Here is a 22,426-nt window from a genome sequence, read left to right as displayed (position 1 = left end):
ATTCCTCTCCGAAGACTCCTACCGCCTAGGAGTCTCCAACCTCCAAGAGTAACAAGATCACGGGGATTGCTCAAAACTTTCTCAAATCACAAATCACTTTGGTGGGAAGGAGGAGAGGGAGACAATCTATCTTTTGATTGGAACAACACTCAAAGGGACTCACAAATGCTCGTGGGATCTAGGATTTGGTGTAGACAAGAGTGAGTGAGAGGAAAGGTGTTCTTGGGTGTATTCTAGCTGTGTTGAACACCCTTTCCCGAGGAGGGAGAAGAGTATATATAGTGGGGAGTGAAATCCAGCCGTTGGGGGCACTTTAAGTCACACAGGGTCCGGACGTCCGACAGTTGCCGGACGTCCGGGCGTCCGTGAGGGGTCGGACGTCCGAGGCGTGTAGATATGACTGAAAATACTGTGTATTGAACAGTGACCTGACGTCCGGAGAGGACCGGAATTCCGGGTTATTCGACTCAACTGCTACTGTTGGGTGGTTCCGGATTTCCGAAGAGGAACGGACGTCCGGCCCTCGGACGTCCGGAGGGAGCCGGAAATCCGAGTTATAGAGCTCATGTTCTACTGGTGAAGGGCTCCGGATTTCCGGGGCTGGTCGGACGTCCGGACCTCGGATGTCCGGAGGGAGCCGGATTTCCGAGTTATATGAACCACAAACTTCTGGTGAAGGGCTCCGGATTTCCGAAGCCTGCCGGTCGTCCGGCCCTCGGACGTCCGGAGGAAGCCGGATTTCCGAGTTATACGACTCACAAACTTCTGGTGAAGGGCTCTGGATTTCCGAAGCCTGCCGGTCGTCCGGCCCTCGGACGTCCGGAGGGAGCCGGATGTCCGAGGCAATAAACCTGTTTTGAGATAAGAACAGAGTGGAGAATATGTGGCATTGGGTATGACAGTGAAGATGTGGTATGAGCAAGTTCATCGCAAAACCTGTGATCCCCTCTTAATAGTGCGGGATCCCTATACTCAATATCATTAAACTCAAAAGGCTAGTCTACATCATCTTTTCTTAATCCCAAGCCTTCTCGAAATATAAATCCCAATCTTCTCAGACAACCTTTGGCACATAATTCTCAATTTACTAAAGTACTTGCCATCCTGAGATACACTCAAAAAATAGGACTAGTTTCCGATGTATGTGTTGTCATTAACACCAAAAGTCGATTAGAGGCATAGCATGCACTTTCACCATCTTACCAAACTGCACGATATAGCCATCCTATTCACTAGTGAGGAAAAGATCCGCCACTACTTTATGCTCAAGTTGTTTCCTTTCTTGCTAAAGGATGATGCTAAGACTTGGTTCACTTCTCCTGCTCCTAGATGTGTGTGTAGCCCCCAGGATATGGTCTACTACTTCTCTGAAAAATATTTCCTTGCTCATAAGAAGCAAGCTGCCTTGCAGGAAATATACAACTTTGCTCAAGCTGAAGAAGAGAGTCTCCCACAGGCTTGGGGGAGGCTCATCCAGCTACTGAATGCTTTGCCTGATCACCCTCTTGAGAAGAACGAAATACTTGATATCTTCTATAATGGATTTACCGATGCTTCCAAAGACCACTTAAATAGTTGTGCCGGTTGTGTTTTTAGGGAACGAATCGTAGAACAAGCTGAGATTCTACTGAATAACATCTTGTGCAATGAGAATGCTTGGACTATTCCCGAACCACCTCCTAAGCCAACTCCAAAGAAAATAGGTATTCTATTCCTCAGTCCTGAAGATATGCAAGAAGCCAAGAAATCTATGCGAGAGAAAGGCATTAAATCTGAAGATGTCAAAAATCTACTGCCTATCGAAGAGATCCATGGTCTCGATAACCCAATACACGTAGTAGAAGTAAATTCTGTGCGTAGGTTTGATGAGAGTGATATTCCTTTTGATAAACTTGCTAGCTTATGCATGGATGAATTTGATAACTTCGTTGCCAAACAACAGAGTTTCAATGATTACGTTAGCAGACAATTGGAAAAGAATGCTCGTATGCTTAGTCATTTAAGTGCTTGTGTGGACAGAAATGTCAATGATCTTAAGCTTCTGAGTAAACATGCCTCTATGGTTACTACTCAGGTAGAACAAGTACTTAAAGCTCAGAATGACTTGCTCAATGAGTTGAATGACAATGCCGTCAGAGTCGTTACTAGAGGCGGTAGAATGACCCAGAAACCTTTGTATCCTGAGGGTCATCCGAAGAGAATTGAACAAGATTCTCAAGGAGTTAGCACTGATGCACCTAGTCATCCTAGAAAGAAGAAGAAAGATTATAGGAATTTGCACGCTAGCAACCCTGTTGCTGCTACACCTGAGAGTCCAAACGATGCCTCTGTCTCTGATGCTGAAACACAATCTGGTGATGAACATGAGCCTAATGATAATATCAATAGTGATGTTCATGAAGATGCTCAACCTAGCAATGAAAAGGATGTGGAGATTGAACCTAGTGTTGATCTTGATAACCCACAGCCTAAGAATAAGAGATACGATAAGAATGACTTCACTACTAGGAAGCAAGGTAAAGAAAGGGAACCATGGGTTCAGAAACCCATGCCCTTTCCTCCCAAACCATCCAAGAAAAAGGATGATGAGGATTTTGAGCGATTTGTTGAAATGACCAGACCTGTCTTTCTGCAAATGTGTCTCACAGATATGCTCAAAATGTCTCTGTATGCTAAGTACATGAAAGATATTGTGACTAATAAGAGGAGGATACCTGAGATTGAGATTTCCACCATGCTTGCTAACTATACCTTCAAGGGTGGAACTCCTAAGAAACTAGGTGATCCCGGTGTGCCCACTATACCTTGCTCCATTAAAGGCAACTACGTTAGAACTGCGTTATGCGACCTTGGAGCCGGTGTTAGTGTTATGCCTCTCTCTCTTTATCGTAGACTTGAACTGGATAAGTTGACACCCACTGAAATCTCTCTGCAAATGGCCGACAAATCAACTGCTTTCCCTATCGGCATTTGCGAGGATGTGCCTGTTGTGGTTGCTAACACCACTATCTTCACAAACTTTGTTATCTTGGATATTCCCGAGGACGATGCCATGGAGGTCATCCTCGGAAGACCCTTTTTAAACACTGCAGGGGCTGTTATAGATTGCAACAAAGGCAATGACACTTTCCATGTCAACGGTAATGAGCATACGGTGCACTTTCCGAAGAAACAATATCGAGTACATTGCATCAATGCTATCGAAAAAACTTCATTGATTCTTATTGGAAGCTTTGAATGCCCTATTCCTCGTGTCAAGATGAAGTATGATTTGCTTGTTGGGGAGATACACATCCCCATTGAGGTGACCTAGTGACTATTCGAAAATTCTCCATTCTCTTTTTGCGATTCGAGAAAGTTTTGTCAAAAAGGCTTGATAAACCCCACTGACGGATTTCTTTCGATGACCATGAGATGGATGAATCGAGGAGTCACAAACCTCTGTTCCAAGCTTTCACTTTAGGATTGCTTAGAAGAAAAATGATAGGTTTTGTTTAGTTTTCCCTGTTTTCTGTTTTAGCGTCCCGTAGAAAAGTACCCGAGAGCTGGTTATTTCCCTCCTTGGGAGTAGACCAAGTTAGGCCAAAAGCCTAAGCTTGGGGAGTACGTGTTTCTCACCGACTCTACATTCTTGCTTATGCTTTCACTTTGTTCGTCGGTGTTCACACTTTGCCAATGTATCATCCATGCTAGTTTATTTTCTTTTTCTTGTTTTCTTTTCGTGTGTCTATCTAGTTTGAGAAAAACCAAAAAGATTATCTTTTTCTTCTTTTGTTTGTTGCGAGCTTTCCCGTGTAGATAGTTTTCTTTTTCTTTGGGTCAAGGTAGAAGATATTGGTTACAATGTTTAGTGGCTCTTGCATGCATACCTGTTTAGCTTTCAAAGAGCCATATTACTTTGTCTTCTCCTTTGTGTTTGCCTGCAGATTCCAGCGTAGTCCAATGCACGAGCACGCTTATTATTGTTCACATTGTTCGGTCGTGCAAGTGAAAGGCAATAATGACGATATATGATGAAGTGACTGAGCCTGGAAAAGCTGGTATGAACTCGATCTATTTTGTTTTTGTAAATATGACTAGCTCATCATGCCTGATTCAACTTTGTTGTGAGAGAAACATGTTTGCAATGACAACTTAGGGATCGTAGTTTCTTATGCCATGCTTATTTAGCTAGGAGCTTATAATGGTTTGTCTTGGTTGCCAACATGAATGTTGAGATGACTATGATGTAGTATGATAGGATGGTATCCTCCTTTGAATGTTTCAAGTGGCTTGACTTGGCGCATGTTCACGCATGCAGTTGAAACAAAATCAACATGGCCTCTATGATATTCATGTTCATGGTGATTTATGTCCTACTCATGCTTGCACTCAATGTTAGTTAATCTCAATGCATTTTGATGACCTTTGTCGCTCTCTAGTTGGTCGCTTCCCAGTCTTTTGCTAGCCTTCACTTGTACTAAGCGGGAATACTGCTTGTACCCACAGTTGTTCCATATGAGTCCACCATACCTACCTATGTGCGGTATCTACCTACCGTTCCAAGTAAATTTGCATGTGCCACTCTCTAAATCTTCAAGAAATAATCTCTTTTGCATGCCCGAACCGCTCATGTGGTGACAGGGGGCTATTGGTATCTTCCATGCTAGGCGTGTTATCCTCGATATGTGTTTATTCACTATCATTCACGAGAAAGGGGCCGGTAATTGGAATTCCCAGTTCCATGCTCAAATCGAAAAGATAATTGCAAACAAAACTCCCCCAGGATTGATGTTGGTATGGACGGTACCCGAGGATTCGGCTAGTCGTGGAGTGTGATTGATTGGTGGTGGGGGAGTCAAAACTTTACTTTTCTGTTTGGGAACCGCCTATAGCATGTGTAGCGTGGAAGATGTTGAGAACTCTTAGTCATTGCGTTGACAATGAAAGCATGCCATCCAAAATTATTATCTCTATTTTCAAAGCTTGAGCTGTGGCACCTCTGCAAATCAATGCTTCCCTCTGCGAAGGGCCTGTCTATTTATGTTCCTGTTGAGTCATCCTCCTCTTACAAAAGCACCAATTAGAGAGCACCTCTGTCATTTTATGCTTTGCTTTTAACTGTGTTGAGTGTGACTATGACTGGATCTTCATTGCCTTGAATTACAATGTTTAGTCATCCCTTGGTCTTTTAAGGTGCTCTGCATTTATGTTTTGCGGTCTCAGAAAGCGCTAGCGAGATACCATCTATTCGTACTGCTTCATGTTGTTTTGATTGAAGTGTTGACGTTTGAGACTCATTATTATTTGCTTGCTAGTTGATTATGCCATTGATATGAGTTTACCGTGAAACCTAGATGTCATTTGCTTATGTGGTTTGCTTGTGATCTTGTTGAAATTCTGGTTATGAGTTAGACATACTTGCAACAACAAGATCAAACAGAGTTCGTCAAAGTTTTTCTTTTGTCTCTTTCAGTTTGTCAACTAAATTGCTTGAGGACAAGCAAGGCTTTAAGCTTGGGGGAGTTGATACGTCTCCGTCGTATCTACTTTTCTGAACTATTTTGCTCTTGTTTTGGACTCTAATTTGCATGATTTGAATGGAACTAACCCGGATTGACGCTGTTTTCAGCAGAATTGCCATGGTGTTGTTTTTGTGCAGAAATAAAAGTTCTCGGAATGTCCTGAAAATTTACGGAGATTTTTTCTGGAATAAAATAAAAATACCTGCGCAAAGATCCACCGGAGGGGGCGTGCTAGTGGGCCACAAGCCCACAAGCCGCGACCACCCCCCTAGGCCGCGCCGTGCAGGCTTGTGGGGCCCACGTGGCACCACCGCCCCCAAACTCAGCTCTATATCTTCCGTCTCGCCCGGAAAAAAAATCAGAGAGAAGGTTTCATCGCGTTTTGTGATACGAAGGCGCCGCCACATCCTGTTCTTCATCTGAAGGGCAGATCTGGAGTCCGTTTCGGGCTCCGGAGAGGGGAAATCGTCGCCACCGTCATCATCAACCTTTCTCCATCGACAATTCCATGATGCTCTTCATCGTTCGTGAGTAATCTCATCGTAGGCTTGTTGGACGGTGATGAGTTGGATGAGATCTATCATGTAATCGAGTTAGTTTTTGACGGGGATTGATCCCTAGTATCCACTATGTTCTAGATTGATGTTGCTACTACTTGGCTATGTTTAATGCTTGTCACTAGGGCCCGAGTGCCATGATTTCAGATATGAACCTATTATGTTGTCTCCAATATATGTGTGTTTTAGATCCTATCTTGCAAGTTGTAGTCACCTACTATGTGTTATGACCCGGCAACCCCGGAGTGACAATAGCCGGAACCAATCCCGGAGATGACCATAGTATGGGGAGTTCATGTATTCACCGCGTGTTAATGCGTTGGTCCGGTTCTTTATTAAAAGGAGAACCTTAATATCCCATAGTTTCCATTAGGACCCTGCTGCCACGGGAGGGATGGACAATAGATGTCATGCAAGTTCTTTTCCCTAAGCATGTATGACTACATACGGAATACATTCCTACATTAGATTGACGAACGGGAGCTAGTTACATATCTCTCCATGTTATAGCTGTTACATGATGAATCACATCCGTCACACTCATCCATCACCGATCCACTGCCTACGAGTCTTTTACTATGGTCCTTGCTACATTACTTTGTCTAGGCTTGTCCCTTGCTACAAAAAGGATTGGGCCACTTTGGTGCTGCTGTCACTACTGCTGTTACTTGTTACTTTGCTGCTACTGCTGCTAGTGTTCCTTGCTACTTCTCTGTTACTTGTTGCAAGACTTTTCTGGAGCCGTAGCCGGGGAAGCATTCTTCCCAAGAATAATCCCCCGTCAATGTGCTCTTTGATTGCGCCATTGATACAACAGTTAGGAATAGTCTGCCTTGTCAACAGATCGTTTCTGGCACCGTTGCTATCATACTACCTTGCTACTGATACTTTGCTTGCAGACACTAATCTTTCAGGTGTGGTTGAATCTGACGCATTCAGCTGCTAATACTTGAGAATATTCTTTCGCTTCCCGTCGTGCGAACCAACAAATTTGGGTTGAATATTCTACCCTCGAAAACTGCTGCGATCCCATACGCTTGTGGGACATCATCCATCTCCATGGCCGACCACGACATCCGCTACGAGCCACGCACCGCTATCAAGTCCCAGGTGGTGGCCGACTTCCTTGTCGATTGGGCTGAAACCCAATTCGAGGCGCCACCTCCAGACTCCACTCATTGGAGATGCACTTCAACGGCTCGAAGATGCGAACTGGTCTGGGAGTCGGCATTGTCTTGACATCTCGGAAAGGAGACCAGCTCAAGTACGCTCTCTAGATACACTTCGCCGCCTCCAACAACGTCGCCGAGTATGAAGCGCTCACTCATGTCCTCCGGCTTTCCAAGGAGATTGGCATCCGGCGGCTCCTTTGCTTCGGCGACTCGGATCTCGTGGTGCAACAAGTCTTTGGCGAATGGGACGCCAGGGACGCTAACATGGCGAGCTATTGCTTCCTCATCCAGCAGCTCAGCAACCCTTTTGAGGGTTGTGAGTTTCATCATGTCCCCAGAGCGGACAACGAGGCGGCTGATACATTGGCCAAGATCGGCTCTACAAGACAGGCTATTCCAGCCGGCATCTCCCTCGAGCAACTGCAGAAGCCCTCCATCAAGCTGTCTCCCGAGTCAGCGTTAATTTTTGTGCCGGCAAATCCCTCAGTACCAGTGCCGTCGGCTACGCCAGCTGTGCCGGCTACAGCTCCTGTGCCGGCTACACTGGTTGTGCCGACTCCAACTGTTGCACCGGCTACAACTACTTCGTCGGCTGTGACTGCTCCACCAGCTACAACAACAAATCTAGCTACGCCATGCCTCGAATCCTGTCGTCTCGACACCCAGTGGGTGGACGTCATGGAGGTAGACGGCGCATCGGCTGCCACGACGGCACCAAAGACAGAAAGTCTCGAGCTTGCGACTGCTTCATCAAGCGCGGGGGGCTGCAGAAGCCCCTGATACTCAGGTCGAGACGGAGCAAGCCCTTGTGTCGGCTCCGTCGTGGGCTCAACCCATCTTGGCCTTCCTTCTTCGCGGCGAACTTCCTCAAGATGCGGCGGAGGCACGGCAGATTCAACGTCGATCAGCAGCCTACTCCATCATCAATTGCGAGCTGGTTCAGCGTAGCGTGACTGGCGTGTTCCAGCGCTGCGTCGAATTGAAAAAGGGGCAGGAGATCCTGAGAGACATACACCAGGGTGAGTGTGGGCATCATGCCGCCTCCAGAAGCCTGGTGGCCAAGGCGTTCCGCCACGGATTCTACTGGCCCACGGCCCTCGAGGAGGCCGTGGACATGGTCAACAAAAGCGAAGGCTACCAACGCTTCAGCACGCAGAGCCACATGCCGGCTTCAGCCCTCAAAACCACCCCCGTGTCATGGCCGTTTTTCGTCTAGGGGTTGGATATGGTGGGGCCATTCAAGACCGCTTGAGGCGGCATGGCGCATCTCTTGGTGGCCGTCGACAAGTTCACCAATTGGATCGAGGCAAGGCCCATCAAGAAGCTTGAAGGCCCAACGGCCGTCAGGTTCATCAAGGACATTATTGTCCGCTACGGCGTCCCCCACAGCATCATCACCGACAACGGCACGAACTTCGCCAAGGGTGCTTTAGCACTCTACTGCTCCAAGGAAGGCATCCGGCTCGACTTGGCTTCGGTGGCGGACCCGCAATCCAACGGCCAGGTGGAGAGGGCCAACGGCCTGATCCTGCCGGCATCAAGCCAAGGTTGGTGGCACCACTAGTCAGGTCAGCCGGCTGCTGGATCGAAGAGTTGTCGGTTGTGTTGTGGAGCCTCTGCACCACGCCCAACCGGTCGACCGGCTTCACACCATTCTTTCTGGTATATGGGTCTGAGGCAATCATCCCCATGGATGTCGAGTTCGACTCGCCTCATGTCTCCTTATACACAGAAACAGAAGCAAAGGAGGCAAGATAAGACGGCGTCGATCTGCTTGAGGAGGCACGAGATATGGCCTTGAGCCGGACGGCCATATACCAACAGAGGCTGAGGTACTACCACAGCAAGAAGATCAAGCCTCTCTCCTTTAGGGAGGGGGACTTGGTGCTCAGAAGAATCCAGTGAACTGTTGGCCAGCATAAGCTCTCGTCCCCATGGGAGGGGCCTTTCATCATCAGCTGGGCACTGCATAACAATGCATACTACCTTATCGGTGCCCAGAAGCCAAGGAAGCGCAAGAGAGACAACTCCGGCCAGGAGACGGAGCGTCCATGGAACGCGGCGTTGCTTCGCCCGTTCTATTGCTAGAATGTAAGTAAAAAAAATGGAAAGAGCATGTACGTATGTATCTTCCTCCCTTTTCGGGATTTCTAATGAATGCAATGGGTGTTCCAAGCCGATGCTTGGGACACGCCTCTTTTGGATTCATAACCAGAGTCTTCACTCGTTTGTGAGTCCCTTGGTTCGGCTCCATGGGCACGGGGGCTCGCTAGCCGGCCCGAACGATTTCCTTAGTTGTAGATGAGCGTATAGTGTACGCCGGGTCGAACCCTTACCGTCTCGTAACAGCTACAGACCGGCTCCCGGCTGTCCGGTTAGCGAGGCGGTGGCAGGGAAGACTGGTTGCATGAAAAGTTCAACTACAAAAAGGGTTGCCGGCTCGGGTTGGTTTGGTCATCTTTCGATCTTATTGTTCTAGCCGGCCTCTGCTGGCTTGTGTTTGAGTCTTTAAGTCTTGATGGCTTCAAAAAATCTAAGTTCAATATTCTCAAAGGCAGAAGCCTCGTCCCAGTCACAGACCGACTCCCGGTTGTCGGGCTGGCGAGGTGGATGTTAGAGGGAATAAAGGAGTTGGAGAAAAAGGAGTCAAACAGGAATCAAAAGATAAAAATACAAGGCAACAAGCATGGTGTTTACGAATTCAATGCAGAATATATTACATTCGAAAGCATTCAAAAGGCCCACGACCGAAGTTCATTACAATAAACACCCCGAGTGGGTGGAACTATTGGACTGACGATACATTGCAGACAATGAAAAAACTAAAGGACCAGCTCAGGGCGACGGCTCCGTCTATTGCCCTGGCTGCAGCTCCTGAAGTGGTGGCTTCACCATCACCGGCTGCTCCCGAGGCGGATGCGCCGTCTCCACCTCGAGAGCCTCCGGCTCCGTCCCTTGCTTCCGAGTCTGCATAAGCCTCGCTGCTAGAGTCGGCAGCTTCCTCCTCAAGGGCCGCCTCGGCGGAGCTGCCATCGGCGTCACACGGCTAGAGATGGTGCAAGTCCTCAGGGACCACGTTGCCATCTTCATACCACTCCAAGTTGAGCTCTAATACGTCTCCAACGTATCTATAATTTTTCATGGTTCCATGCTATTATGTTGTCAAACTTTGGATGTTTTGTATGCCTTTTATATCTTTTTTTGAACTAACTTATTAACTCAGTGCCAAGTGCCAATTCCTGTTTTTTCCGTGTTTTTGACCCTTTTCAGAGGAGGATTTTAAACGGTGTCCAAACGGAATAAAACTTTCGAAAATATTTTTTTCGGAACAGAAGATACGCACGAGACATGAGAACCAAGGCAGAAGCCACCAGGGGATGCCACAAGCCCCCTAGGCGCGGCCAGGGGGGCCCGCGCCTAGCAGGCTTGTGCCCCCCCTGTGGCTCGTCTGCCCTACCTCTTCTGCCTATAAATTCCTAAAAAATCCAAAACTGCGAGAGAGATCCACGAAAATACTTTTCCGCCGCCGCAAGCTTCTGTCTCCGCAAGATCCCATCCGGGGCACGTTCTGGTGCCCCTGCCGGAGGGGCGATTCGGATACGGAGGGCTTCTTCATCAACACCATGACCTCTTCGATGATGCGTGAGTAGTTCACCATAGACCTTCGGGTCCATAGCTAGTAGCTAGATTGCTTCTTCTCTCTCTTGGATCTTCAATACTAAGTTCTCCATGATCTTCATGGAGATCTATCCGATGTAATCTTATTTTGCAGTGTGTTTGTCGAGATCCGATGAATTGTGGATTTATGATCAGATTATCTATGAATCTTATTTGAGTTTCTTGTGATCTCTTATATGCATGATTTCATATCCTTGTAATTCTCTTCGAGTTGTGGGTTTTGTTTGGCCAACTTGATCTATGATACTTGCAATGGGAGAAGTGCTTGGTTTTGGTTCATACCGTGCGGTGACGTCACCCAGTGACAGGAGGGGTAGCGAGGCACGCATCGTGTTGTTGCCATCAAGGGTAAAAAGATGGGGTTTACATCATTGGTTTGAGTTTATCCCTCTACATCATGTCATCTTGCTTAAGGCGTTACTTTGTTCATCATGAACTCAATACACTAGATGCTGGATAGCGCTCGATGTGTGGAGTAATAGTAGTAGATGCAGAAAGTATCGGTCTACTTGTCTCGGACGTGATGCCTATATGTATGATCATTGCCTTAGATATCGTCATGACTTTGTGCGGTTCTATCAATTGCTCGATAGTAATTTGTTCATCCACCGTGATATTTGCTATTTTGAGAGAAGCCTCTAGTGAATACCATGGCCCCCGGGTCTACTTCACACCTTATTTTCAGCCTTTCACTTTTACTTTGTTGCACTTTCCGCCTTCAGATCTCACTTTGCAATCAATCTTGAAGGGATTGACAACCTCTTTATAGCGTTGGGTGCAAGCTTGTTTGTGTTTGCGCAGGTACTCTGGACACTTGGCTTGATTCTCCTACTGGATTGATACCTTGGTTTTCAAACTAAGGGAAATACTTACTGCTCCTGTGCTGCATCACCCTTTCCTCTTTAAGGGAAAAACCAACGCAAGCTCAAGAGGCAGCAAGCTCGTCCCAGGCGGTGTAAGAAGCGATGTCGCTCGCCCTCATCCGCAGCTGGTCCTCCATGGCCTGCAGCTCCCCCTCTGAGCCGTCGTGTTGTGCGGCGAGCTTGCCCAAGTCCAGGTTTCGATACCAGGACTTGGTCAAGCGCAGCGCCAGGTAGGCACCAGCGTGCGCGGCTCAGGCGCGCCAGGCATCGAGGCGGGCGCCGCCGGCTTCGAGCCAGCGGGACATCTGGCTCATTGACGCCGGCTCCACGGCCTCGGGCCACAGAGCCTTTATCATAGACGAGCCCGCGCTCTGAAGCCGCTCGAGGGATTCGGCCAGGATAAGCAGGCGGGCCTTGATGCCAATGGCAACCTCCTCTATAGTCCAGCCGGCGTGGGCATCCACCTCCTCACCAGCAGCGTGGCGCGCCTCGTGGCTGGTCTCCACAACCGTTTCATCCGCTTCCCGTGTCCGAGGGAAGATTCCTGGGGTATGGGAAGTGGTGCGAAGAAAAATAAGAAGGGAGGCTAACAAAGAAGAAAAGATCAAGACAAGATAAAGAAAGGCTTACGGATGAAATGGATGTCGGTCTCATGAGCCTCCTCCAGGGCCTCGCGCTCCCGCACCATGCTCTCTCGAGTCGCGCGGGAGAGCTCCTCTCGGGAGGGCCTCGGCCGCCTCCATCGCCTTAGCCAGCTGCGCCTGCCTTTGGTTGAGGGCATCCTCCTTCTCCTTCAGGGCAGCATCCTTGAGCTTCATCTCCTCGAGATGGGCCATCTCAAGGCGCTCCTTGTCGGCAGCGTAGGAGTTGTTCTTCTCCTCAAGGGTGGCGCGCAACTGCCCCAGTTCGGCCTGAAGGGCCGCCTCGCGATCCTTCTTCTCCGTCTGGAGAAGACTCAGCTGGTGCTGAAGCTGCTGGTCCGCCTCGCGCAAGGCGTCTCGCTCCGAGACGGCAGCGCCCAGCCGGCCCTGAAGATCGGCAACATGGCCGTCAAACGCCTGGACTTTGGCCTGCAGCGTGTTGTACGCCCGCACTTGGGCGTCATGAAGCTCCTACGAGCAAAGCAAAGAAAGCAAGAAGTAAGATTTGGCCCGGCTAATTCATAGCCGGCCCGATTCTCGAGGGCTACACCTAGTGGGTGCGCTAGCGTGCCCCCACTAAAAAACCAAAGATGAACATAGCACAAGGAGATTCGGCCCGGACAATGCTTTGCCGACCCGATTCTCGGGGGCTACACCCAGTGGGTGCGTTGGCGCGCCCCCATTGATTCAAGAGTAGAAAAAGAAATAAGCCAAACCAAGGCAGAGAAGATGCAAAAGATGAAGGACTCACCTTGGCGCGTTCTTCAAGATGCTCCAGATCGCTATGGGCCACCCGGACCACCTGCTTCACCTTGTCCCGGCTACTGGAGAACAATGCCACCAGTTCCGGGACACCCCTGAGCTCGGTGCCTGGGGGCAGCATTACGTGCTCAGCGTTGGCCACACGCCAAGTCTTCATGGGCCAGCTCCCGGCGATGGGGCCGACTCCTGGAGCCGCTGGGCCGCGGTTGGCCACGACGATGGTGCCGTCTCCAGGTGGCTGGTTGGTGGCCGGCTCCATGGACGTTCCGGCCGACGTCGTCTCTGCAGCCGGGGGTGGATCGGCCGTCTTCGGCGCATTCATGGTCACCTCACCTCTGGCACCCCCATGGTCATCTCTGGCGTGCCGTCTACATCAGCTTCCGGCGTGTCGGGGATCACCTCGAGGTATGCAGGTGTGGAGGCGGCAGGCTCGGGAGACTTGGCCGCCTCGGCTCCCTAGGTGCGCCTCGGAGCCGCCTCGCTAGCTGGCTCCTCCACGCGCGTTCGCTTGGAGGTGTCATGCTTGGCCTTCGAGCGTTTCTCCTTCGGCTTCTCAGCCCGGCTGGGCTTGGACTGGCCCACGGTCGTCTTGTTCGCCGCCGCCCTGCAGCGAAGGGCGGACTCGTCCTCCAACGCCTTCTTGGCAGCGTCTGCAGCTGCCCAGCCAGCTCGTTCGGCGGCGGAGGCGGTTTCTTCATCCATGTCTTCTGCCTCCCTGCCGAGTACTATTTGAGGAGCCTATCCTCACGTAACAAACGAAACAAAAAGAGATAACGAAGGACTCTTACCCCCCCCCCCACGACGGGCACTCGCTTCCTGCCGGCGCCGGCGCGGTGCTTCTTGGTGCCGCCTCCGCGCCCTCCGGCTGGAGGTCCCGTTGCGGCACGCTTGGGGCGGCTTGGATGTAGCCGCTCCCTTGCCCTTGTTCCTGGCTGTCTCGCCAGGTGCTGCCGCCTCGCCTGCCTTAAGGCGTCCCCACGTCAGGGGAGGGCTGGTGACCTCCTCCAGATCCTCTAGATCCTCCTCGAAGACTGCATCAGATGAGGCAGACGGCGTCTCGTCATCATCTGTCCAGTCCAGAATGGAGGGCTTTAGGTGCTCACCAGGCGGCTCGGAGACTCGAGCGCTTGCTCCGAACCTTCGGAGGCGGCGGCTCACGGCTCGATCACCCCCTCATCCTCGATTTTCGAGGGGTCCGACGTCTCCATGTTGGCGGCGGGCGGGTTGAGCTCTTGCAGGCTCTCGAATAGCTAAGCAAGGGAGTCGGTAGCCGGCTCAGAAGAAAGAACAGCGGGTTCAAAGATAAACAAGACAAAGTTTGGGAAGGCACTTACCACTGGGGCGGATGGGCTCGGTCGTAAGGGCGCATTCCCCACTCCCAATCTCCACCTTCGTCCATGTTGGTGGAGGAGATCAAGTTCACATTCCGGGCCACCGCGCCGGCCTGGAAGTTCTTGGTGGAGAGCCGGCAAGGATCGTGCCGGCCAGCCATGTGACAGATCAGATGGGGCCGCCTCTGCAGAGGCAGGACCCGACGGGTCATCATGGTGGTGAGCAAGTCGCGGCCCAGGAGGCTGCGAGTCTTCATGGACTTGAGGTAGGTGCATATCTGCGCCACCTCGGCGATTGGCTTCGGATACGAAGCCTTCTAGTTCCTCCTCGCCGTAGGAGGATCGATGATGAAGGGTGGCAAGTTGAGGCCGTCGCGGGAGGGGTCGACGTTCTTCACGTAGAAGAACCCCCTCTGCCATAGCTTAATGGAGTCCTGGAGTGGCATCTGGGGGAAGCCGCACGTCGTCCGGTGATGCACCAGTGTCGCGCCGCACGGGGTCATTGGTCGGGAGCCCATGAGCTTTCCTGCCTCGGCCTTGTCCATCTTTATGGACTGCTGCTTGAAGAAGAAGAGTTTCTGCCAAAGATCGAGGCGGGGCTCGATGCCCAGAAAGCCCTCGCACACGACGACGTAGGCAACAAGTTGAAGAATGGCATTAGGCACCAGGTGGTGCGGCTGCAAGCCGAAGAAGATGAGGAAGTTGGAGAAGAAGTTGCTCGTCGGGAGCCCGAAGCCGCGGTAGAAGTGTTCATCGAACACGACTACCTCCCCTGCCCTCGGCATCGGGGAGTTCTCGGCTCCTGGCACCCGCGCCGCCACAACCGATGCGGGAGGAAGCAGGCGGCGATGGCGGAGCGCCTCGATATGGTCGTTGCTGATGTCGCTGCCAAGCCAAGCACCGTTGTGCTGACCCTTCTTGGGGGCGCCGCTCGATATGACGGCGTGCGACAGAGGCTTTGTGGTTGGCGGCGACGGCCTGCACGACGGTGAAGACGAAGTGAAGCTCTCTCTTCTTCTGGGCTCAGGGAAGGAGAGGGCGCAAGTGCGGGGCGAGAAGGGGGCGAATGGCCTCCTCGGTACCCCCGCACCCCATTTAAACCCCACGATGGATCGTGGGGAGGGGATCCGGTGCGCACACGACCCACCTCCCTCGATTATTACGGGGACATTACGTTTCCCGAAACCCAACCGTCGTGGAGTAAATCCGCACAGGATCCTCCGCGCGGGGCCGAGGAGGCGTCGTGGCAGGACCCACGGCTCAGGCCCAGTCCCGTCATCTGAGCAAACCATCATCACGTCAGGCCGATACCTGGCACGTGGCGCAATCTGCACGATTAACGATGAAGCCGAGGCGTCTCTTGAAAGCCGGCCGGCTTCTGAGCCGGCATCTCCTATCGCAGGCGGCGAAGAAAAATGAAGAGCAAAACAACTCAAGCTGGCGAGGCCACCCACTCCAAGGCGGCAGGCCTCCCCTCCTTTGGGGACTACTGTCGGGGGGATAACCCCGGGGTAGGCTCATCGAGCCTACTCCTTTGCCTTCTACTATGAAGGAACATCATGAATCATTCTACAAAGCCCAAGTCCCCCTGGCCGGCTAGGAAGCACCTGTCGGCTGGGGGCAAGACGGCCAACTCTCTCTGGCCGGCCAGGAAGCTCCTGTCGGCTAGAGGCGAGGCGGCTACCTCCCTCTGGCCGTCTAGGCCATGCCGACCGGCTAGAGGTGAGGCGGTCGTGCCCAGGTCGGCTAGTAAGCAACTAGCCGGCTAGGGAGCTCAAGTCACATCAAGCCGTAGGTCATGACGAGACCCTACGGTTAAAGGTGGCTACGTGTCAGCCAAGGTACTCGATTGGAGCGCACGACAGGTACAAACGTCGGCGGCCATGACGCTGACCTACTCCGGCTCCGATCCATCATCCTGCATAGTGTCGGCCCGTCAAACTCCCACTCCATTACTGCACTCGGCGTGGGAACAGTGAAGACGGCCGTACTAGCGGCCCATGACGAATCTCGCAAGACGAAGCCAGACGTACCACATGTGTCCTACGTCAGCCTTACGCGAGAGCCTCACTGGCTAGCTTGCGGGTCCCACAGCCAGACAGGACCTCGCAGCCGGCGGGCCCCTCCAGCGACAAGACAAGACCCCCGCGGGCCCCCTGGCCAGCTGGCGATGCTGCCAGCCGGGTCCCACTTATGTGCTTTTATCCTTATTGTAGGTCGGTGGGTTCGTCTATAAAAACCCCTGATCCCCCTCCATGCAGAGGGTCGGTCAACTCAACACACACACACACCATACAGGAGAGGTAGATGCGAGCCGGCTGCTCATTCTTCCTCCTCCGAAGAACAGCTCCAGGAGCACATTGTAGTCCCATTGATACATTATACAGTCCGACGGGATTAGGAGTGTTATCTCTACGGAGAGCCGTGAACCTGGGTACATCGTATGTTCCATGCTTGTACCAACCTCGTCCCCAGCGTCCAGAGGTGTCACTTCGGTTCCCACCATCTTTAGCCTACCCATGGCTTATATTGTGAGTAAACACCGACACCCATCTTACCCCTAACCCTAACCCTAGCCTAACCCTAACACAACCATAATGCAAACATCCAAACAACCCTAATCCTAACCCCATCATACCCCTTATCCTAACATACAAACAAATACAACAATATCATATACAACCCAAATTTCATGAAAAACTAGGGTTTCCTCACATTTGCAAAGAAGTCACCAAATGATATTTTTTTGGAATGAGAAGGAGGGGATCGGGGGATTACCTTAGGGGAGGGATTGGACAACAAATGGCCGGACCAAACCTTCAGATCTGCTGATTTGGAAAGGGATTTGAGGAAGAGGACGACTTCAACTCGAGCTGTGAAGTGAAGTGAAGGGGGTGAATGAGGGGGTGGGGGAAGGGGCTGGTCCGTGGCTGGATAAGTCACAATGTGGCGCTTAAGCGCTCGGCGCCACAGTGCAGAGTGTGCAACGCTTGAGCCTTAGACGTCGCACTGCCAGGAGGAGGGTGGGGTCAGTTGTGCCAGCGTGGACGAACGTGTGGCGCCGACAACTTAGACGTCACACAGTGTAGTGTGACACCTAGGTATCGGGCGCCACATGAAAGGGTTAGCTCGGTGAAATTTTTTTCCTTGACGTGTTTACTTTGCGAGTTCTTTCGGTCAGGTTAGATTTGTCAATTTTGCCAAGGGCCTGAGGCATGCCTCCAAGAAACAGGTGGCGGTGCTACTGCTTGTCCTTGGCTGTGTCACCGAGGAGCAGTTGAACTGATGCAATCAACACCAGTAGGATGTCACTCTGGATTGCAACACTTCACACGTATAAGTTTTGGTGCACCTACAACACAACCTTCATCTAGCCACTTCAGCTCACCAATTCTCAGCTGTGCATCAGCGAATCAGGTGACCATTTTTAACACCTACTCCCTCCATACCAGAATATAAGAGGCTTTTACAGTTCAAATTGATTATATTCATACCAGAATATAAGAGGCTTTTACAGTTCAAATTGATTATATTTTGGTACGGAGAAGTATAAGATATACTTCCTCCGTTCCTAAATATATTGTGGAATCTCTAGAAAGACTTATATTTACAAACGGAGGGAGTATTTGTGAACGGAGGAAGTACATAACTACATTCCTGAACGTGAAAGCAAGATGGACGAGCGTGTACAGCGACAGCATGTCAATAGCAGCAACCAGTACATAACTTCCAACACAGGCAGTACAAAAACAGCATCCAAGTAAAATGCAAGGTTCCAACTTTCCCAACCAAGGTACAAAGACAACAGATACACTCCAGCATGATGATACAAAAACCGCCCTCACTTTGGGGCATTCATGATGCATCACAACAGTATCCCCCCCATCTTTCGGGGGGGTTTCCCCGCTGGCGGCGGGCATACTGCACTACAAATACATAAATAAGGAGAACATACAGATCACCGAGATTACAGACGGACGGCACCAACACAGAGACAGGCTCACATCTTAGAGGCCTACTTCTTCCAAGTACCAGGTCCTTTCTGGGGGAAATGCAACCACCAACCAACAGCTTGCGCTTTCATGGACGACGGACAGAACAGAACATTGTGAAAACATCTTCCACAACTTACAGGGATGATATTTACTAAAAAGAACCACAGAGCAACCACACCCATGTTCCGAAGCAGATTAGGCGTCTTCTGACTTGCAAAGGTCTAGCAGTGACAGTGTCTGCAAAATTGAGATAAGAATGATCAGTACACACGTCTTAATCAAGCATCTATTATCATGAGTTCATGACAACTGGAGTAAGGTATATATACCTCTGCTATGGAGAGCTCAAGGCGGAATTTAGGACCATCATAGTGGTGCAGCACTGGCCTAAAAGCATCCTCTTCCAAGGCCTTGCACAGCCTTCTAATGCGGATTCTCACCTGATACGATGAAGATGTCAGATCATGAAAAACAAGCCTTATGTTCTATAAGCATACGTCAACCTTGGAAATTAATTACCTGTGCTGGGAATCTGGATTCGCCTTTGCACTTTTTATCTTCCCAGGCGGTGGGATCAATGTTTGATCCTCCAAAACTAGCAGCCTGGCATAGAAAATCTGGTTAGAACACTGAAGAACAAGCACTATAATCCGCTAGATTTCAACCAAGATGCATGTGCATTTCAAATGGAACTTTCAGAGCAGGTACACATTATAATTTCAGTCAGGCAATACAGGAAGGGCCACAGAAGCACATTTGGCTAATAGGGGCATAAACATCAGGAGAATGTTGGCTAAGAAACACAGTAATAAATTTTGTAACCAATCATGTTTTATTACAGCACATAAAACACTAGCTAAGAAATTCAGACTAAGAAAAACGAAGGAAAACACTAGCTAAAACTATTCATCTAAAAAGAAATTCAAACATCACATGAAACTATCCATGCAAATGATATAAGCATTTAATTTGACAAATAGAACTGTTACGATACATTGATGAAGAGGCTTGTAGAAGAATCACACACCTCAAACACCCCATGGAGTTGATGGGTCGTGTAGTTATAGAGGAAAAGAGGTAGACCGGGAGTGATTGCTCGGACTGAATCACGATATCTTGCTGGCAAGCCTGCAGAACAGTAAAACAAACTTCAGTAACAGAGTAACTTGCATAATCTTTGTGTGTGATTATATGTGAAATGATTTACAAGGATACATAGTAGCACATACCAAAAAGCTGCCTCTTGAGATCCTCCTGCATGGTATCATTGTTGCAGACAAAGATGTATCCACCAAGAACTTCATTCCTCGGTAGCATCTCGCTTGTTGGCAATGTTTTGAAGCGCTTGTCAACAGAGTTGTTGTTGCTGTTGCCTCCATTGTTGTTGTTACCACCATTGTGTTTGCCGTTTGCTTCCTTCCCATTTTGATTATTGGGATATTTGTTGACCCCAACATTCATCTTGAATGAATTGACATTACCATTGTTTCCCTTGGGGTACATCGGATTCATGTTATAGGCCATGTTGCGGAAAGGGTACTTCATGGCAGCCTCATTCATCTTGAGATCATTCATCTTAAGATCCAGGTTCATGAGGCCAAGATTGAGGTGGTCCATCTTGTTGTCTTCTTGGTGGTAGGATAGCTTATCCCATTGCTTCACATCAGGGACAGTGTTCATCCTTGCATACTCAAAGTCATTCATCCTCTCAGCCTTTGACTTTGTGATCTCAGCCAGCTTTGATGTCATGAGAGACCATTGGCGGTCCTCCACCACCTTTGATTGACCACGGAACTCATCTCCGAGATGCCACAAGTTGTCCATAGCTCAGTTCAAGCTCTCCGCCTTTTGTAAGAAAGGATTAACACATATCAGGTGACAAGCAATACTAGTAAAAATATCAGGCTTTCAAAAATAAATGCGCCACAGGATGATAGGACATAATGATATTGCAGCAAACAGAATTTACGAATAAATTTCTTTAAATATTTGAAAGAAATACTCATGCATGTTGCGATTATAAGAAACTAATTTTACAGGCTGCTATCTAACTTTAGGATCAGACTAGACCGCTACTTCAGGAAATGTAACGCGAAGCTACAAACCTATATTTACAAGTGGACTGGGGAAAAAAACTGAACCCAACTGAAGTCGGTGAGTGAACTCCTCAGACAACTAATAATAGCCTGCCAAGAAGGAAAATACTAGTAATGATGTAATACGCGGATTGATGATTTATGGGATATCGTCCAGACAGTATTGAGTTTGGACGGCAACAATTAAGCTGCCAGAACACCCAGTCCCCCTACCATCCACGGCCTGGCCCTATATCCTGAAGTACTGCTCCCACGAGCACAAGCTGCGCAACCCCCACTTCTCGCTTCCTGATCAAGCGCTGGTGCGCCTACAGTCGCTTTTAACTAAGATCATACAAACATTCTACAGAACAAATGGAACTAACACTGACCATTTCATGTTTATGACAACTTCCAACTTAAACCAAGCTTCGTAATACCATAAATCTATCTGTCAACCGCACAAAGTTTAAATTTATATACACCAATTCGTCGCCCAGAAGGCCGCCAAATCTCAACTATCATCCAGATCTATGAGAGCCTTCAACGGAATTTCGCGGAACGCTATTCCCCGAGCCCAGATCTGCCACCCCTTGCTATCCGCAGCGGGGCAAGGAGGCAGCCGGCGGCAGCCTGGAGCCCGGGAAGGGGGCTCGGGAGCGCGACACGCCAAGGAAAGCGAGGCGCGCGCCGGAGGAACGAGACCGCGGCCGCGACGGGAGCCGCGTGAGGCGGACCGGACGAGGCCAGGTGGGGGCGCGGCGCCGCCACCGAACACGCGAGAGGCGAGAAGCGGGGAGAGGAACGCGGGGCGCGCCGTCGGATGCTACGAGGCGGAACGAAATTACCAAGGCGAATCTGGCGGAACCCGCCCGCCCCTGCCCAACGACCGCGCCAAAACCGACGGCCGAAGCGCCGGCGAGATCGCATTTCGGAGCCTCGGAACCAGGGAGATCGGAGAGGGTCCTCGTACCTGCTCGATCCGGCCCCGAATTCGGACGGGGAGGGCGCTGCGAGGAAGGGGAAGGAGAGGAGACTCGGCTTGGCTCGGCTCCCACTTCGCTCCGCGCACACGGAGTCCACCGGTCAGAGAGATTTGAGAGGGTGTGGGAGGTGAGCTGTCCTCCTGCATTTATAGAGGAAGGGGTGGCGAAGGGGGCTCGGGGTTGCGGGTTATTTACGCGGCGTGCCACTGGGGGGGAGGGCGTCATTTGTTTGCTTTGGTTGGTGGTCGGCCTCGCCTCGATGGTTGGTGCTCTGGTTGAGCGGATGCCGTTTGTAGAAGCTGTTAGAAAATGCCAGAAGGTTGTGGGAGTATATTCTGCAGGTGTTTGATAGATCATGCTTAGCTGCTTATATGTGTGCCAGTTTTCCCTTTTACACATTTGCGGAGGAATCCTTGGATTAAGAAGATTTTGATTATTATGATGGATTCGGTTGCATGTGTATTTGTGTGGTTTGCAATCGATGGTCGCCGTCGTTGAGGTGGGGAATCAGCTCTCGGTGAGGTGGCAGATAACAACCTCTCTGCGTTGCAAGACTCAAAAATGTAATTGGTGTGGAGGACCACCCCTTCGGAGGGTCAAGTCTCCATTCTCGCGTTTACGAGCACGTGGTGGCTTTTCGATAACAACTCTACGAGATTCCAGATTTCTCCACAGTTGTCGTCAATTGTATAGGCAGGTGCTTATAAGGCACGCTTGTGATGTCGTATAGCTCGGTTGCGTGTGTGAGCTATGTCTTCTAGCAATGGAAAGCAAAGATAAGGAACTAGGCGGTAGGTGCCGCCGTAACGCTTAGTCGGTCGTCTAGAAACAAACGCCAACATCACTTGATGGATATGGATCG

At 50.3% G+C, this 22,426-nt stretch overlaps 1 protein-coding gene across 1 annotated transcript; it reads right to left on the bottom strand.

Moving 5' to 3' along the window:
- Positions 1-18,250: 18,250 nt before the first annotated feature.
- On the bottom strand, positions 18,251-21,860 carry LOC123443560 (B2 protein). Its single transcript, XM_045119983.1, has 6 exons — positions 21,552-21,860; positions 19,733-20,348; positions 19,531-19,631; positions 19,023-19,106; positions 18,833-18,943; positions 18,251-18,740 (listed from the first exon to the last, which is right to left on the bottom strand). The coding sequence occupies exons 2-6, from the start codon at positions 20,325-20,327 to the stop codon at positions 18,699-18,701; spliced, it is 933 nt and encodes a 310-aa protein (XP_044975918.1). The 5' UTR covers positions 20,328-20,348; positions 21,552-21,860; the 3' UTR covers positions 18,251-18,698.
- Positions 21,861-22,426: the final 566 nt, after the last annotated feature.

Source organism: Hordeum vulgare, chromosome 1H (assembly GCF_904849725.1).
Source record: "Hordeum vulgare subsp. vulgare chromosome 1H, MorexV3_pseudomolecules_assembly, whole genome shotgun sequence".
Lineage (NCBI taxonomy): Eukaryota > Viridiplantae > Streptophyta > Magnoliopsida > Poales > Poaceae > Hordeum > Hordeum vulgare.
This window is presented reverse-complemented; position numbering and strand designations above follow the sequence as displayed.

What these genes read in the sequence shown, in the direction of transcription:
- LOC123443560 (XM_045119983.1), bottom strand. Translation starts at nt 20,327, where the DNA reads ATGGACAACTTGTGGCATCTCGGAGATGAGTTCCGTGGTCAATCAAAG. An exon ending in TCTCAAGAGGCAGCTTTTTG is followed by an intron (nt 19,632 to 19,732) that starts GTATGTGCTACT and finishes ACTGTTCTGCAG; the next exon opens with GCTTGCCAGCAAGATATCGT. An exon ending in TTGAGCTCTCCATAGCAGAG is followed by an intron (nt 18,741 to 18,832) that starts GTATATATACCT and finishes TCAATTTTGCAG; the next exon opens with ACACTGTCACTGCTAGACCT.